This window comes from Coniosporium apollinis (genome assembly GCF_000281105.1).
Source record: "Coniosporium apollinis CBS 100218 chromosome Unknown supercont1.24, whole genome shotgun sequence".
Taxonomy (NCBI): Eukaryota; Fungi; Ascomycota; class Dothideomycetes; genus Coniosporium; species Coniosporium apollinis.
This window is the reverse complement of record NW_006913286.1, coordinates 71,093-89,320: the sequence shown is the minus strand read 5'-3', so window position 1 is coordinate 89,320 and position 18,228 is coordinate 71,093. Positions and strand designations below refer to the sequence as shown.

General features: G+C 54.3%; 5 protein-coding genes across 5 annotated transcripts; 2 read left to right on the top strand and 3 right to left on the bottom strand.

Moving 5' to 3' along the window:
• Positions 1–2,717: 2,717 nt before the first annotated feature.
• W97_05141 (tRNA uridine 5-carboxymethylaminomethyl modification enzyme GidA) lies at positions 2,718–4,834 on the bottom strand (the record flags this gene model as incomplete). Its single annotated transcript, XM_007783026.1, has 2 exons — positions 2,718–4,665; positions 4,725–4,834. 2 exons carry the CDS (start codon positions 4,832–4,834, stop codon positions 2,718–2,720), a joined length of 2,058 nt encoding a protein of 685 aa, XP_007781216.1.
• Positions 4,835–5,284: 450 nt separating this feature from the next.
• On the bottom strand, positions 5,285–5,908 carry W97_05140 (uncharacterized protein; the record flags this gene model as incomplete). Its single annotated transcript, XM_007783025.1, has 3 exons — positions 5,285–5,367; positions 5,478–5,566; positions 5,622–5,908. 3 exons carry the CDS (start codon positions 5,906–5,908, stop codon positions 5,285–5,287), a joined length of 459 nt encoding a protein of 152 aa, XP_007781215.1.
• Positions 5,909–9,086: 3,178 nt separating this feature from the next.
• W97_05139 (uncharacterized protein) lies at positions 9,087–10,533 on the bottom strand (the record flags this gene model as incomplete). Its single annotated transcript, XM_007783024.1, has 2 exons — positions 9,087–10,458; positions 10,514–10,533. 2 exons carry the CDS (start codon positions 10,531–10,533, stop codon positions 9,087–9,089), a joined length of 1,392 nt encoding a protein of 463 aa, XP_007781214.1.
• Positions 10,534–10,812: 279 nt separating this feature from the next.
• On the top strand, positions 10,813–12,877 carry W97_05138 (uncharacterized protein; the record flags this gene model as incomplete). Its single annotated transcript, XM_007783023.1, has 2 exons — positions 10,813–10,950; positions 11,012–12,877. The coding sequence occupies 2 exons, from the start codon at positions 10,813–10,815 to the stop codon at positions 12,875–12,877; spliced, it is 2,004 nt and encodes a 667-aa protein (XP_007781213.1).
• Positions 12,878–13,264: 387 nt separating this feature from the next.
• On the top strand, positions 13,265–14,882 carry W97_05137 (acyl-CoA dehydrogenase; the record flags this gene model as incomplete). Its single annotated transcript, XM_007783022.1, has 4 exons — positions 13,265–13,393; positions 13,446–13,907; positions 13,977–14,294; positions 14,361–14,882. 4 exons carry the CDS (start codon positions 13,265–13,267, stop codon positions 14,880–14,882), a joined length of 1,431 nt encoding a protein of 476 aa, XP_007781212.1.
• Positions 14,883–18,228: the final 3,346 nt, after the last annotated feature.

The following is an 18,228-nucleotide window of genomic DNA, read 5'->3' as shown; positions in this document are numbered from 1 at the left end:
ATGATGGCTGATTCGGAAGGCATGCACAGGTCTGTGGCATTCCACGATACTGCAGCGATGCACTAATATTACTCACTCAGAGATCCAGCGTTTAATCTTTCCCCTCGCGGTCAGTCCTGCCTTGATCTTCACGCTTCAAACATCTCCGGCAGCACACTACAGCGTGTCAAGTACAGCTCAGATGCCCAGTTTTAGCGGTACTATCCAAGAAACCTCTAACCTACGTAAGTACTTCTTTCAGCCACTCTTTCCATAAGATACTCGACCAAAGCTCCGTACATCCGCCTTCCAGTTCATCCTTTGGAAAATAATATGCGTGTCTAAGCTCCAGCATACGCTTAATCCAACGCTTACATGATCCCCTAACAGCACCCACCGCCTCCACCGCCTCCATCGCAGCCGCCGCTCACCGAGCCTACCCCTACGCCGCAGTCGCCCCCGTACGAAGAGTCCCTAGAGCACCCACCGCCTCCAACCACTCCACCAGAAGAGCTAGAAGCCCCACTAGAAAAGCTGGAAGCGCCTCCATCCTTGCGTTGCCGCCTCGCCTAGCCTGTCCCAGTGCCCGAGCTTGACTTATCACGCAGAGTTGCCGCAACGGTGGACTTCGCCGGGGGTGGGTAGGAAGGCGTGAACGTCGGCGTATGGTTCCGCGCCGCGCTGGACCTGAGCTCCGACGGCACTCGCGAAGCTGCGCTTTGGCGCACTGTGCTGTAGACGTCCTTTTGCGGTTGATGAGGTTCGCTGAACCGTTTCTTGTGGCTCCGAGACCGTTCTTCGTGGCCCCGAGATCTTTCGGGGAGACGTTCCAGCCGTCGTGGGAGCGATAACCAGTTGCCCATCGCATGGCTACTAGTAAGGCAGCCGATTCAGGGTTGTGTAGGCGAGGAGGAGGTTGTAAAAAGCGGTGATGAGATACGGGATGATGGCAAGAAGCACGTCGGTCATATGTGATGGAGAGCGCTGTGGAAGTAATTTGGAGAATGGTCAAGTGTAACTGTAGCGAGACGGATAGTGAGATCTACTGTTCCATAAACTTGTAGCATTTAACCGCATTCTCGAAATCACTTGGCTGCGTGCGCAATAGGCACGGTCGTGCAACTGGAGCGTTTCGCACCTTTGCCCTTGAGAGAGCCTCTTCTGTTCTTCGTCCTTGGTTAGGCCTGTGCTACCTCGTACAGTCCGGAGTTCGGATATTGTATCTCACGGAGAAGCCGATGGCCATGTGCCCAGACACGCAAGGGGCAAGGCGTCCAGCTGGACTTTGCACACCAAAACTGGGCTGCAGCGTCGGCGATGAGCTGGTCGACTCTGCGGGACTGCTTTGGCATGTAGTCGAGTACGGACTGGTGTAAATCTCCCACCCTGAGGAGCATTCCTGTATGACAAGCCCTAGGTGACCTTTTGAGTCAGAGATCGTCTGCGGGTGGTGTTCGGTAATGGTGTGAGATATCATTTGAAGGAAGCATTGGGTGTTCGCACGCACCACAAATCAACGCTCAGCCAGCATCGTAGAATCGTAGCGTAATTCTAAAAAGCCCAGGAGCATATACAGTCCAAATGACCGGCTCCAGTTGACATTCAACTGCCACGACAAATACAAAGCTGCGACCATGGAAAGACAAGCAGTACACTTCTCTCACGAAGGAGAGGCACAAATCTGGGAACATACAAAGCTTTCCCCAACCCAACCTGAACGCCAGTCTCTTGATGCGCAGGCATGCTCACATCAACCTCCACCACCACCGCCGCCGCCCCCACCGCCGCTATCGCCTCCACCACACCCTCCTCCTCCTCCTCCATCACCGCCACCGAAGAATCCTCCAGAATGGCCTCCTCCGCCGCCGTAGTAGTGTCCTCCATGAGTACGACGTTTCTCGTGGAGGCCGGAGCTGCTATAGCCGCCCCCAGACGAGAAACAGTTGCCCATCGTCTCAGTTCGCTACTTCAGAAAACGTTAGCAATGGCTCTGATGGTGTTTTGGGTGGGGTAGGTGAGGAGGCGGGCTTACGATGGTTGGTAAGTTGGAGACGAGGACGACGCTTGGAGAGAAGCCGGTCAACAGTGTTGGTTTTGTGCCCAAAACTTGGATGAAAAATTGGTTTGTATAGTGTAGTTTGTTCCGGCGTCTCTAGACTACGCAATTCGTTTAACTGAGTCTTTGCGAGACTTTGAGAGTAAGGATTAAGCTGTTGATGGAATGTCGGACTGCGATTACAGCGTGCTATGACTTATATACTATGAGTCTCTCGTACTGATGTTGCAGAGCCTGGCCTGATAGATACACGTGGTGGCTTGGGGGGCAGTGCAACAATCGTTGTCGTGGTGATCACGAGCGACCTAAAGGGCGCCTTGTGAGGCGGAGCAGAACCGCAACCTCGGACACGAACTTCACACCTCAGACTGCGCTCTTAGCCGGTGAATAGTGAAGGCTAGCGGAGGGGGCCAGGTATTCGTCAGATTTAAGCATGAAGACTTGATGTTCCAGCTTACTAAGCCTACAGAGGAGTGGCTGAGCTTTGTATACGTATTATTCGCACATGTTAATACACAAGTTCCAGCCGACGAGGCTGAAACAAAAACCAGGAGTAGCTCTTCGTGCGAGTCTTGATCCCGTGTTTGTGCAACACCAATTCCAACGCCGACGCATGCACGCTACACTCCCTCAGTGCTTAACTGCAGGCCCTGCAACACTGCCCCTTTCCCTTCTCGGTGCGTTACAGAAGTTCGGTGGCAGCGCTCATGGCACCTTCCTTCCTCGCCATAGCCTCTGTGAAGACTTGCTCCCTCCTCTTCGCTCGGCTCTCACCTTTTACGAAAGCTAGTAACCTAAGGGCGCCGTGAGGCGTCATACCTTCAATCCTTCTTGCTTGACCGACGCTCTCCGGTCTAGTCGCAGCAAGCAACGCCTTCTCTTCCATGCTGAGCCCGTGGATCTTCGCGTAGTCTAGATCAGCTGGCAGGTGCAAGCTCTCATCCTTTAAGAAAACCCTCATGGCGGTTTTCTGCTGCTCAACATAGGGTGCGTAGACTGCTTCGATATCGACACGATCGCGGATGCGAGGCGGATAGCGACTGATCTCAGGTACTATATCAAGAAGGCTGGCTGTGTTGACCCCGGAAAGGCGAAGCACCTCAAAGGCGCTGCGGCGAACGCTATCTTCGCGCACTTGGAAGCCTGCACCCTGCCAGCTGGCAGAGTTCATCTTCTTCTCAGCCAAGATCCTGATGAGCTCGTCCATCTGTCCCTTCTCGTCGGTGAACCGAGACCAGCGCTTGTCGCCTACGACGCCAGCCTCTCTACCCTTGGCCGTAAGTCTTAGGTCAGCATTATCGGCTCGTGCGCTCATGCGGTACTCGCTGCGCGAGGTGAACATCCGATACGGCTCACTCACACCTTTAGTGATGAGATCATCGATCATGATACCGATATAGCCGTCCGCGCGGGATAACGCCATGGGCTCCTTGCCCTGGGCGGCTAGACCAGCATTAATGCCAGCGATCACGCCCTGGGCCGCGGCTTCTTCGTAGCCTGTCGTCCCATTGATCTGACCTGCAAGGAAGAGGCCGCTGATAGCTTTTGTTTCCAACGTTGAGCGGAGACCACGCGGGTCTATGTAGTCATATTCCACACCATAGCCGGGCTGCAGCATCTTCACATTCTCAAGGCCTTTGATAGTCTTCAGCATGGCCTCCTGCGCATCTGCGGGTACGGTCATGGATATGCCATTCGGGTAGATGACGTCGTTGTCGAAGCCTTCCGGCTCCAGCCAGATGATATGCGCAGTCTTGTCACTGAATCGGATGATCTTGGATTCCAGAGATGGACAGTACCTCGGTCCTTTGACGGTTTCCCGGATATGTATGCTCTTGTCAAGGTTCGCTCTGATGATCTCGTGTGTAGCTGGGTTGGTATAGGTGCTGTGACACAAGAGCTGATCCCTTACGTCTACCGAGTCGTTTAAGTAGCTGAACGGCATTGGCGGCTCGTCGCCCGGCTGAACTTCTAATCCTTCGAAATCGATTGTTTTTCGATCTAGCCGCGGCGGAGTACCCGTCTTCAAACGTCCCAGCTTGAAGCCTGCTGTCCGCAGCGACTTGCTCAATCCGAAAGTGGCGGCCTCTCCCATGCGGCCAGATGGGTACGCCTCCAGCCCGATATGTATCTCTCCGCCCAGAAATGTCCCAGTCGTGATGATGACCTTGCTAGTGGGTATGATCTCCCCATTCTCCAACCTCACTCCCGTAATCCTGCCATGTCTTCCCTCCTCCTGCGCCCCCTCCCTCTGCACCACAATATCCGCCACACTACCCTCCACAACTGATAGTTTCTTATAACTCGTCATCTCCTCCCGCATATTCTTCTTGTACAGCGCACGATCAATCTGCGCTCGTGGACCCCAGACCGCAGAGCCCTTCTTTTTATTCAGAACCCTGAACTGCACACCCGCCTTGTCCACGATGCGCCCGACCACTCCATCTAAGGCGTCGATCTCGCGCAGCATGGTGCCCTTCCCAATACCACCGAAACTGGGATTGCAGGAACATATGCCTAGATTATCGAGCTTGGGGGTGACGAGCGCGGTTCGGGCGCCTGAGCGGGCGGCTGCGGCGCTGGCTTCGGTTCCGGCGTGGCCGCCGCCGATAACGACGACATCGTAGGGCCTGTAGAGCTGCTATGTCAGGAATTGACTTGGGTGTTGTGTACTGGATGATGAGCGAACCTAGTGTCGCTGGCTACAGTGGCGAAGGCGCGTCGGCGTCGAGTGATTGATCGTGCGCGGGGCGCATGGCCCCAGAGCGTACGCGCTCTCGGTGGAAGAACGACGTTCATGGCGGCGTGTGTTGTGGTTGCGAATTGGCGCAGGTACCTGCGCATCTAAAAGTTAAGATGCAGATGTCTTAGCGTTTCTGAAGAGCGGCAATTCGGTATCACGTGACATGTCTCATAGCTGTTACTCAGTGATCATGAGAAAGCTGCCGTAGCGGCTAGCGAGGTACTTAGTATATGGCATCGATTGACGGTTTACATAAGATGCCTGGGCCCAAGAGTGGTAAAGTACTCCAACTATCTTACAGGATTATTGGTACATCACTTATCCCCTGGAATACCTTACCAAATATGGTACAACCGTATGAAGGGGAGAATCCAGTGTGCACGAACGGAACAAGCACACTTGAACCGCGTTCAGCGTGCGTGCCGCACAAGCAGCGTTGATCGTCTGCATGAAGAGCCCGCTTTATGCGCCGCTTTTAGTCAACCGTTGTGTCGTTAGCCCCCTGCTCAGGAGGCTCCAATGCCACTCTCTGGCTCTTCGGCAGCAGAGGTCTCAAGACGTGCGGGTTTGCTAAGGACTTCGAAGTTTCCTGTAGCGGTGTCAGCAAAGTGGCCTCCCGTTGCGGATGCCCATGGTCGGTCGGCCACCGAAGACAGTGACGCTTGGACGAGTGAGAACAAAGCTCAAGGAGCGACTCACGTTGTATGAGGTTCAACCGCGACTGCTTCCTGCCCGACTCGTCTTCGAATGTCCTCATTTGTGCTTCCGCATCCAGGTACACCAACGTCCTACGTTCCATATCAGCCCTGATATCCCAGATCGCTTGCCTACTCTTCTACTCACCCCTTCGGCTGTGACAGGAGGAGATCTCTCCTCGGACCTTCATCAAAGCAAGTCACCGAGAACCAGCTGGTCTTTCGGTCTTCTTTTGGCCCATAGCTCGTCCCTAACGCATATCTCACGATCTCCCGCCCCGTACTTGTGTTCGTGAGCTCGGGCTCCGCGGCTAGGCGGCCTATGATGGACATACGCGCGAGCGATGCGCGGGGAGTCGTGGAGAAGGAGCGTGATGTTAGGGGCGCGAATGCGGGCGCGCGACGGAGGCAGCGGATGGCTGAGGGCGAAGCCATGGTGGACGATAGGTTGCAGTAGGTGTAATCTAGGAACCTTTGGGAGCAGTTTTGATATAGTTTGGTTTAGATAACTTGCCCTAAGTTCGCGAATCTCTCACGTCCCACTTCCCAGGAGTCGCGTTTCATCCGTTTACCGGATTGGGAAATTCAGTTTCACGTGACGCCATTACTTCGAGAATGTCGAACATGGTGGAGGCGGTGCATACACTGGGGCAATGATTGAGATGTAACATAGTACTATTGAAGCACTCTCAGTGCATTGGGAGTTTAGGGACAAACTGTCAAAGCATAGGACGCTCACAAGCCGCCCTTTTGTATCTCTACTCCGAGACTATCTTGCAGCCATCTCGCCATCTCGCCATCTCGCCATCCGTAGCTTCCTTCGCCTTTTGCACGAATTCCATGTATCGTCCATTGATGTTTCACATGAGCGAGGTGTCTGGTCACTTATACTGCTTCATCAAGAGTACCTACCTTATCAGTCAATCAATGCGATTTACCCGAGTACCACGCTCAGCTCCTCAGAGGTTGTGCAACAGCTTTTACCGATAGAGGGGCGCGTCTACTCTTTACATAAAGGGCCGTATGTACGGAGGGTCGAGCAAGGACATCCTACCGTAATTCCTTCCAGAGCGTCAAGCTTCCTGCCATCAAGTAACAGTTTAGAAACTCCCCCAACCAACGTTGGAACGGATCTTTCTCGAACAATTCTGATCCGCCGATGTAGAGAAGGACGCCACAAGATGTCCCTTGAGGGAGCGCTTCGAAGCGGAGAGACATGGCCGGAGGCATCTGGCTTGACGCTTTGCTCAGCTTGCAGGTCCACCATAGTACCGTTGGTGTTAAGCTGCATTGCCCTCGAAAAGGAATTTTGTGAGCGTGTTCATTCGGAAGAATATACCTCATTCGTATCGTCTTCCTCAGGTTGTGCGATGTGTAAGCTACTGTTGCTCAAATGTCGAAGAGCATACGCCAAAAGGAAGTCTGTTCCTGAAGACCTCGAATGTCTGGATAGAGACCTTGCTCGCACTTCGGACCGTATTAAGATTCTGCTGTGCCGAAAGCGCTTCCGACCAAACTCATCCACAGGTGTGTAGTATGTCGTCACTCGCATATATGATCAGGTGGTGTACAAAGTCTTCGCCGAATACTACACAAAGCATATTAACATGTAGAATCGCTCTGTTTGCCTTGCCGGTTAAGGAATTGTATCACTCTTCCATGCGGTACGAGCTCGTTGCTCCCGCTAACGCTAAGTCAGGATCCCCTATCGTGGAGTATGGGACGCCCTTAGATTCAAGACTGATTGGCGATAGAAAGTACACTCGACTCAAGGTGGCTCTACAACAATCAAGCTCGGCTACAGCGGCCAAGCGCCGACGAAGGCGATGCTGTCCAGGTTAGGTCGAGGGGACGTAATATCCTTCCAAGACGTCTGTCGTATGTTGGTGTCAGCTCACAATCTGCAACGCTGCGACTTGTCAGCACCTCTGCTATATCGACCTCGCGGCCCAGTGAGCCTGGTCTAGAGGAAATCCGATATCTAGCGCTGAGCCACCGTTGGGGCAAATCACGTCGCCATGTCACAGCCAAAACGACTCTAAATAGTTATTACCACCAGCCTGGCACCAGGCTTCTTATGGCGAACTTCCCGGCACATACCAGGACGCAATCGAAGTAACTCGGTGACTTGATGTGCCCTACTTATAGATTGATGCGCTGTGCATAGTGCAAGACGACGAACTGGAATGGCTTCAGGAGTCCGCTCTCATGGGAGATAGCTCTCGAAACGCTTTTTGTACTATTGCAGTCCATTGTACGACGAATGACAGTCAGGGTTTCCTGCAATTGGCGCTGAGCGTGCCCGAAACAATCCTGCTCAAGGTTGATGCGCAGGAAGATGGAACCTCCTCTAACACCGCCTGCTTTGTAAGCTTGGGTTGGCATACGGAAACCGACATCGACTCGAGCCCCTTGAGCAAGAGAGGATGGGTGCTTCAAGAGCGTTTGCTTTCGACACGCATCATGCAATTTATCCAGGACAGGATTCTTTGGGAGGATGCAGAATCCGGTATGATCGAATCAGATGATGGCAGACGAGACATGTTGAGCGCCATGTCGATGAGATCCGCGCTCCTAAAAGTTGGGCTACCAATTTCAGGATCCCATGATCCAGCATGGAACGAGGAAGCCAGGACGCCCGGGACATGGTGTTCTGTTGTGGAGTTTTACAGTCGTTGCGATCTCACAGAAGAGAAGGATAAGCTCGTCGCCATCTCGGGCCTCGCAAAAGTGATTCAGGGTAACACCGGGGTAGGATATTATGCGGGACTATGGGCAGACCGCATGACAGGCGGCCTGCTCTGGTTTGCAGAAGGTGGAAATCTTAAATCCCCTTCTGTGCCTCGAGCATCCTCGTGGTCTTGGGCATCACTCGACGGACCCGTACAGTTCCCTACGGTGTTTCACTCGCGCTCGGGTTCCAAGATGACTTCCCATATCGAGGTTCTGGATCTTTGCTGCCACGATTCAGGCCTTCCGATTGGCAAAATGGCATTTGTCAACGGTAGAGCGCGGCTCAGCCTGTGTTGCCCCATTGTCACTTTGCCAGTTGATGGAAAGTGCGTTGATGGGCATGATGCAACATCACTTTTACAACGGTATGGCGGAGGTCTCTTCTCCAGAAAGCAAATGGACGCAGTAAACTTTGTCCGGGAGATTAATCCCACATCAGAGATGTTTGGTCCCAACAGTTGTACCGGCGGATTCGCCATTTTTGACCACGATACTGGTGAGGCAGCCCAAGGCGGGCAGTACAAATGCTTGTTTATTGAATCGAGATGTAATACGGCAGGCTATGCCATTCTCCTGGTCGTACCAAGCGAGGAAACTTCTGGTTGCTATAGGCGTGTCGGCATGGGATCAATAGACGTACCGCACATGCACGCTCACTCCAATCTAGAAAACATCACGCTTGTGTAGCTGGCCATAGCACGGACTTTTCAGATCTCGCTTCCTCGAGAACAACCGTCCAAAGCATTTCCAAAGCGCCAGATATAGGAACAGAATGAGCTTCTTACTCGGATATCACCCTTTGCCTGTTACTCCACCATGTAACGCCGAGCCGTTGCAATCCGCCAAAGAAATGCCGAATGACTGCGCAAAGACAGCTCGTCTACACCTTTTGCGACTTCAACCGCGCCGGCCCGAGACCCTTCCTTATCTCGTCTAGCTGCTCCATGCCCGTCTGGTGTCCACCTCTCTTCACCCTTCTCTTACCGCTCATTGAGTAGCCGCCCAGAAAGTCATCCATGATGTTGTCGAAATCGGAGCGTAGCTGTGGCGCCTGACTCGATGCTGTGCTCAAGCCCGACACTCCTGAAACCTTCGAGAGGCCCGACATGCCGGAGACCATCGACGCTGTATCATCAGCCTCATACCCGTCGTCCGCGTACTCTTCTTCGATTTTGTCGAATCGATCATCTAATAGTGTCTGATTCTCCGTCCGGAATAACGCGGACGACGACATGCTATAACCGGACGTGGATGTCATTGCGCCTTTCCGCTTCTTTCGACGGCCTCCCGCGAGGGAAGACATGCCTGTCAGGATACTTGACTGCAGTTCTGATGGCGCAAGACCCTCCTTCGGTGCCTTTGGCGCCTTTACGTCTCTCTTGAACTTGCTGAACTCAGCCATCCAATCGCCGTCACCATGATCGCCTGACGTCTCCCCCGTTTCTTGCGCTTGCGGCAGTGCTACGTCCTCTGCATCCACTTCCTTGTCCTGCTTCCCCGTAAACTCTTTCTCCGGCTTTACCGTATTATCACTCTCCCAGCCCTCTTCCTCCTCTCCCTCCCAACCCTCCGCTTCCCATTCGTTCCGCTCAACCTCCTCTCCATCTTTGGCCAACTCAGCGAAGACGTCGTCCTCATCGTTCACATACGCCTCATCCTCCAGCGCCTCCAGCACCTCTCGCAGCCTCGGATCCATATCCGGCTGGAACCCCGCCAGCGCATCCGGCACATCCTGCTGATCCTGATACGTCCTCTTTCTCACAAACTCCGACTCCGCCAGGTCCGGACCAAACAATTCCGCCGCCCGCGAGGTCGTAGACGCCGTACTAAGTCCCGCCTCGCTCTGCGCCGCAGACTCCCCAAGCGCCAGCGACTCCAGCGCATCTTCCAGCTTCACCTGCTTCCCCTTCCGGGATTTCTGCGCAGCGGGAGCTTCGATCCAATATGCATCCGTCGAGGTGCCGATGTCGCGCATGTGCTGCATGTAGTCGTACTCTGTGTCGTCGAAGAAGACGCCATGGTTTGCGGCTTCGCCTTCGTTGGCGCGGACGGCGAGGCCGAACTCTGCTTCTAGGTCGCCGCGGTGCTTGACTTTGCTGCTTGTGCTGAAATCGGAGCTGCCTGCGGAGGTCTTGTTCGCATTGGGCGCATCCACCTCTTTGAAGACCATGTCAGGGGCGGAGTCATCGTTGATTCGTGGGTCATTTTGGGCGCGGTGGACGAGCTGGAAGGTTGTTGCTGTCTTTTTATTGCTACACGGGTGTCAGTGGGGCGGTGGGGGGTTGTGGGAGTCGCTGAAAGGCATACATGAATTTTCGGCGAGGCATTTTGGCGCTTTGCTATTGCACTGTATCTGCGATGCTCCCAAAAATCTCAGAAGGTGGTGGAACTGATGCCTCGGTGTGTGATTTTGCTGACAAAAGGTGTGGAATTGCGGTGCACAAAACTCCCAAAAAAGTTCTGGAGGGGCGAAGCGAGTGACGTCCAGGTCCGCAAAAACGCGAGAATCGCCGCCCCAGGCCTCTCACCCCCACTACTTCCACTCTTTACACTCTCCTACACCACAAAAACCACCCGTACTCTCTCTCTCACTACAATCAAGCAAGATGGTGCTAGCAAAGTCCAAGAATGCCGTAGGGCTCGGCAACAGTCTCATGAATGACCGCTTCGGCAAAGGCAAAGGCACCGACATGCGTCGCGGCAACCAGCAAGGTATTCAACGGACGGGGCAGAACGGAGAGACTGTAAGCCAGACAGCCTCTCGCCATATTTTCAGAGGACCCCTCCAGCTAACACATCATACAGTACATCACAAACGCCAAAAAAGAAGCCTCATGGGTAAAGATGCGCTCCGTAACCGAGCAAGCCGCTCTCGACGAGTTCCTCTCCACCGCCGAGCTTGCCGGCACAGACTTCACGGCCGAGAAGCTTAACAACGTCAAGATCATCCACAAGGACCAGAAGAACCCATTCCTGCTGTCTGCCGCGGAGGAGCGAATGGCGGTCACGAAGCACAGGGCCAACAGGAAGCGGTTGACGGTGCCGCGGCGGCCGCACTGGGACAAGCATACCACGCCGCAGGAACTCGATATGCGGGAGCGGGAGAGCCTGTTGGAGTGGAGACGGGGGCTGGCGGAGCTGATGGAGGGTGAGGACCTGCTGATGACGCCGTTTGAGCGGAATTTGGAGGTCTGGAGGCAGCTGTGGAGGGTTATTGAGAGGAGTGATCTCGTGGTGCAGATTGTGGATGCGCGGAACCCGCTGCTGTTTCGCTCGGAGGATCTGGAGAGATATGTCAAGGAGGTGGATAAGCGGAAGAATAATCTGCTGCTGGTTAATAAGGCGGATATGATGACGTTGGAGCAGAGGCAGGCTTGGGCGGATTACTTCGTCGCTGCTGGGATCAACTTTAGGTTCTTCTCGGCGGAGCTGGCGAGGGAGATGAATGAGGCGAGGGTACATGAAGAGGATGGGAACCGAGATGATCTGCTTGATGAAGGCGATGTTGCGGAAGAGGTCGACGCGGACACTGACGGCGAGCCTGACGCGCTTGCAGAAGTGGCGAAGAAGTTGGACGTCCAGGATCAGCAAGAGGAGGGCGATCAGTGGGTTGACGAAGAATCGATCGACGGGGAAGAAGCTCCCGGCATTCCACTGTCAAACGAAGAGCGAACAAGGATATTGACCACAGACGAGCTCGAGGAGCTGTTCCTAGAGCATGCGCCAAGCATTGACACCGGCCCAGACGAGCCACCGCGCAAGACTCAGATCGGCCTGGTCGGGTACCCCAACGTCGGCAAATCGTCTACGATCAACGCCTTGATAGGCGCGAAGAAGGTGTCCGTATCGGCGACACCGGGCAAGACGAAGCACTTCCAGACGATACACCTCAGCGACCAAGTCATCCTTTGCGATTGTCCTGGTCTAGTATTCCCCAACTTCGCAACCACCAAGGCCGAGCTGGTCTGCAGCGGCGTGCTCCCAATCGACCAACTCCGCGAGTTCACCGGACCGGCAGGACTCGTTGCACAGCGCATCCCGAAAGCCTTCCTCGAAGCTATCTACGGCATGAGAATCGAGACCCGACCACTTGAAGAAGGTGGTACCGGTATGCCCACTGCCTCCGAGCTCCTCCGGGCGTACGCTACCGCAAGAGGCTTCCAGACTCAAGGCCTTGGACAGCCGGACGAGTCAAGAGCTGCACGCTACATCCTGAAGGACTACGTCAAGGGCAAGCTACTTTTCTGCCATCCACCGCCAGCCGATCCGCCTATAGACGAACAGTACTTCAATCGCGAGCTCTACGACGAGGCGCATCTCCCGCAGAAGCGGAGAGCAGCATTGGCCTCACACTCTGACGTCTCAGCAATCGGCTCTGACGATCTGTCGGTCGTCGCGGACTCAGACATTGTATCGTTACTTCCGGTACAGGGTGCGAAAACCTCGCGGCTGGACAAGAAGTTCTTTGCACCAGGTCAGGGTGCTGGCCATCTCAACCAGCCGTTTCACTATCAGTATAGCGAGCAAGGCAAGGAGCTGAGTGGTAGGAAGCTGAAGACAGTGACTGCGTTGGAGAAGGATGTTGACCCCGAGGATTTGAGGCTGAACAGCAAGAAGCATTTCAAGGGGAATAAGAAGAGGACCAAAGCTCTGAGATCGGAGTATGATTAGGGTGCTGGGTGCACTGTTAGGGCTAAGTCATGAGGCTTTTGGCGTGCTGGGCGTTCTCGAAAAGTTTGCTTGGATGCAGGGACGGGGATTCCAATGCATCCCAAGGAAGGGGCATGATAGCTGCTCAATCCATTTACTGGAAGCGTCAACTTGATGTTCATCTCCACGCTGGCGTGATGGTGTCGTGACAGTGCGGCGATATCCATAGGGCTGAAAACGAGATGCCTCGGCACGTATCGGCCCCGGAATAGCTAACGCGGGGATAGCTCCATACATTACCTGATATTCGCCTCATACATATAATTCCTCTGTTAACCTTTCAAAAGAATCATTGAACACTCTAAAACCCCTAATTCCTCCGTTTGGTCTCCTTGTACATCCGTAGTCATGTCCAAAAGCGACTTCTCCCAAGACCTGTTGGTCAACTCCCACCAGGGCCACCAGTCCGCCTCCGCTCGTATTCCCGTCATCGCCAGGCCATTCGTCAGTGACCGGGCAAAGAAGACATTAGACATCGTGAGTACCCATCAGCATACATCTTCTACACCCCCTAACACCACCCCACCAGGTCGAGAAGTTCGTCGAAGAAGAATGCATCCCCGCCGACGCCGTCTACACGCAACAAATCGGCTCCGGCCCCGCCGAGCGTTTCTCCTCCCATCCCGCCATAATCGAAGACCTGAAGAAGAAAGCCCAGAAGCTCGGGCTCTGGAACATGTTCCTGCCCGTCGCGCACTTCAAGGAGGGCGCCGGGTTCAGCAACCTCGAGTACGGCCTCATGGCCGAGTATCTGGGCAAGAGCCGCACGGCGTCTGAGGCGACGAATTGTGCCGCCCCGGATACGGGGAATATGGAGGTGTTGGCCAAGTATGGGAATGAGGAGCAGAAGAAGAAGTGGTTGGAGCCGTTGTTGAAGGGGGAGATTAGGAGCGCGTTTTTGATGACGGAACCGGATGTGGCGAGTAGTGATGCCACGAATATTCAGTTGAGGATGCATAAGGAGGGGAATGAGTGGGTTTTGAATGGCTCGGTAAGTGGTGCCCTCGCCCCCCTGTGTTAGACGGTGCAGGGACTCTTGCTGATAGTCTGGATTCTGCAGAAATGGTGGAGCTCCGGCGCCGGCGACAAGCGGTGCAAAGTCGCCATCGTGATGGGCAAGTCCGACCCGGACAACAAGGACGTATATAAGCAGCAGTCGGTCATCCTAGTCCCATTCGATACTCCGGGCATCACGATCCACCGCATGTTGTCCGTCTACGGCTTCGACGATGCGCCACACGGCCACGGCCACATCACCTTCAACAACGTCCGCGTGCCGGCCTCGAGCATGGTCCTCGGCGAGGGCCGCGGCTTCGAGATCATTCAGGGCCGTCTTGGACCCGGCCGTATCCACCACGCCATGCGGTCGATTGGCGCTGTAAGCCATACCCCTTTCCCCATCTTGCCTTCCGGTGGAAAGCTCTAATGCTGACAACATCACTAGGCCGAGAAAGCACTCGAGTACTTCCTCGCCCGCATGAATGACCCCCGCAAGAAGCCCTTCGGCAAAAACCTCTCCGAGCACGGCATAATGCTTGACCGAGTCGCGCGCTCGCGCATCGAGATCGATGCCGCCCGCCTCATGGTGCTCAACGCCGCGATCAAGATCGACGAGTCGAGCGCCAAAGGCGCGCTCAAAGAGATCGCCGAAGTCAAGGTGCAGGTTCCCTCCATGGCGCTCGAGGTCATCGACCGGGCCGTGCAGGCCTACGGCGGCGCAGGCGTGTGCCAGGACACCCCGCTCGCGAATATGTGGGCCCAGGGCCGCACGATGAGGATTGTGGATGGGCCGGATGAGGTGCATATCTTGCAGCTGGGACGGAATGAAAACAAGAGGGGGAAGAGCCTGTTGAATAGGATTGAGGCGCAGAAGAAGAGGAGCGCGGAGTTGTTTGCGGAGTATGGGATCAAGGATACGGATCCGTTGAGCTTGGAGAGGGTTAGTGGGGGGAAGGCGAAGTTGTAGGTGGGCAGGATGTTGGACATGTACTGGCATATAAGAATTTTGACTGTGCAATGGCATTTTGACTAACCGATTCTCTATAAGCATGGCAATCCATGATAGCTGCGGCGGTGTTTTGCCGCTACCAGCTCGGTCATTTCCCTAAGCTCGCTCAAGCTCATCTCACACGGTGTGCTCTTCTCGCCTCCAGCAGCAATCGGACCACTGCCTTGTCACTCCGTTCCTGATTTGCAGCACCGTCTTCCCATCGGAATTCCGAACGTTAGGGTCTGCCCATTCTCAAGTAACAGCTTTACCATGGTGAGGTACCCGCGTGCTGATTTATGTAGGACTGGTTGCCCATGTTGATCTTTAGCGTTTCGGTCCGCTCCACTATCGAGCAGCAGCCGCACTACCGCCTCCGAGCGCTGCAGCATGCAGCACTGATCGCCCCGATCGATCTTTGGCCCTTACGAAGGATGGGGTATCTACTGAGGAAGCGGCCGCTTGACGGCGCATAACCACAAGGCCCCTCAACATCGTGGTCCAATGCTTATTGAGGTGGACTGGGCTCGTTCAATACATCTTCAGTCTATAGAAGTTCCAGGCGTTAATTGTACAAACCGTTTGTTGGTGTTTGTTCATGGTATTAGAGGGTGGTCAAGCGGCCGCCGCTTCTTCGATACATACCCTTTCCTTCGTATATCGGCCCCGTTGTCGAGCAGCAACCGCACTATGACCACTCCCGCGTCGTTCCTATGTGGCAGTGTGCGCGTGTTCCTATGAAGCGCTAGTACTGCCGCGTGAAGTACTGATCGCCCTGACTGATCTTCAGCTCTTGGATCCGCCCCCTTTTCGACAGCAGCCGCACTACTGCCTCGCCTCCTCCTTCGGCTGCCCTGTGTAGCACCGGCCGCAAGCAACTTTGAAAACTGAACTACTATATAGAATGCATTCCATAGGGTGACATGAACTGAGACATTCCAGCGTTCAGGCACTAGAAGACAGAGGTGCGTAGTAGCGTTTCAGAATCCGAGCAAAGACCAAACGCCAAAGTCCCTTTCCTTTTCTCCGCCTGCGCAAGCGCGGTCCGGTGCTCATGCAGCTACATCGACATTCGGGACGGAAGCATGTGACGGCAGGTGCAGTATTCAGGGCATGGTTTGTTACTTCTCTCCAACACTTTGCTCTGATTGCTTCTCTCGGGTGGAATTTCTGAACCAACTTAAGAAGGTACGCAATTTTAGTGCCAGCGCTTGACGACCGCTAGAGGCTTGAACACCACTAGGAGCTTGGTTGAAGTCAGAGTCTTGGCGACTTTGAGACCTCTGTGGATCCGAAGGCGGCTGGACATAATCAGCTCCGACCGGCGAAAAGGCGACAGGATCCGAGGCAAGCAGGATACTCCGTCGGACAACCTCCTTCATGTATGCCAACGCTTTCAGACCAACTTCTTCGCCACTGAGATAGCACCTCGGCTCTGACGGCCGTCCCTCTTTTAGACAGACGCATGCTTGGAAAGTGAACATCACGTGCGCGTTGTACCAGAGGCGGTCGAGCAGTGTGTCCATCGGATAAGACTTTGTGAGCAAAGCGATTCGGAGGAACATCGCATTCAGCATCTGCCGCTTCGATCCCATATCTAGGATATCCGCCTCATCGCCTGTTTTGACCAACACCACATACACGAACGTGGCGACGTACAGTTCGGCATGTCCCAGTGAAACGATCCGACTACCATCCCAGCTCACAGCGTCGGGAAGTCCAAGGTCATGGAAGTGTTTTGCGCGTGCACACGCATAGCGGAAGCCAAATCGAGTGTCTTCGGATAAGCACCGCGCTCCGTAGAATTCAGGGAAAACAGGTTTCCTGAGTGGCACCGAACAACGGGGACAATTGAGCTGTTGCCTCAGGCGAGTCTGACCCCATCTGTGGATGCAGAGGAAACAAAATTAGTGGCCGCAATCTAGCTGAACGATGACCTGGGTTGGGCATGTGCCATTGACAGGAACGTCCTTCGTACAGATAGCGCAAGTCCGATCTTCGGGTCGAACAACGATGGGCGGCACAGGATGGCCCACATCGAAAGCAGTATTATGGTGAGTTTTCTTTACTACAGCGCGAGGCATGGCTGTTGTACTTGCTGTAGAGGTACTTGAAACGGCGTGGGGCTGGTGAATCTGCAGAGCCAGTTGACGCGTCGTGAGCGTCCGAGTGGTCCTGCGGGAGGGGAGGATTTGATAGGAGGGAAGGTGTGTAATACTGTGCTATAGACAGCCAAGAAGACGAATGTAACAACTAAGGACAGAAGGTAGGCGGATGCAAGCTAAGTACTCAATCGGGTGCGGGCCGAGCTAGCTCAAGATAATCGTAGAGTCGTGAATTCAATCAGATCGGAGCTCGCTTAGCTAGCTCGCCGACGGCTTATTAAGCAAAAACACCAAGATGCCTCACTAAGCTCCCGTGCCTCCCACACCAACAATGCCCAGATAACGCTCTAAAACGCCAGAAAATGGGTCACGGCGGCGCGCGCAAGGCACTCGGTGAGCTCAATCCAAGTAGGATAATCATATAGAGCTGTGCAGCCTCAATTGTATATACTAAACGATGGAGGAGCTTGTGGTGTGGTTCCTCACGTGCTTTTACCCCTGCTAGCGTCATCTGATTGAATTCACGACTCTACGATTGTATAGCCCCTATTCCGTAGATTGTCCCTTGTTCTTTGGACATCCGTGATAGATCTAATTGCTGTTGTTCACCAATGTAGTCCATCACAGCTACAGTGAATTTACTCCGCGCTCTGTTGGATTGAGAATCTAACGTGGCCTTCTGAAGTAGCTTCCACCCCCGTACACATTACCCATGATTTGTCGTGCTTCATCAATCCCTAGTATATCGCCTATTCCTGGTGCTTCTGGTGTATGATGGTATGTCCAGTCCCGAGTAATCGTTCCTCATGAGTCGCTCTGCCCGGCCAGCGCCCTTGATATTCCTCCAGGACTGCACACCGCGATCGTCGAGCGTTTCCGTTGAAACTTCTTCCAACAACTCGTCGTTGCCGCGCGATATATTCCTTAGAATTATGAAACTTTCGTCGCCCATATCGGAGAGTTCCGCTTTACACAGCTGTCGCTGAGACGCTTCAGGCGCTGGGAAAAGGGACAGCAGAGCGTCAACAGGATCAGTGAGCTCCTCGGTCAAACGATCGAATTGCGTCTTCCTTATAAAGTGACCGTTTGGCTTTGCTGGTCAAACTCGTCACCTTCTAACGTGCTCTGCACCGCTGCTGCATCTTGCGCTGAATAGATTCATGAAGCATCGCCAGGCTGCCGCTCTCTGGCTGGGTTTCCATAGCCAACTGCTCGGGCTT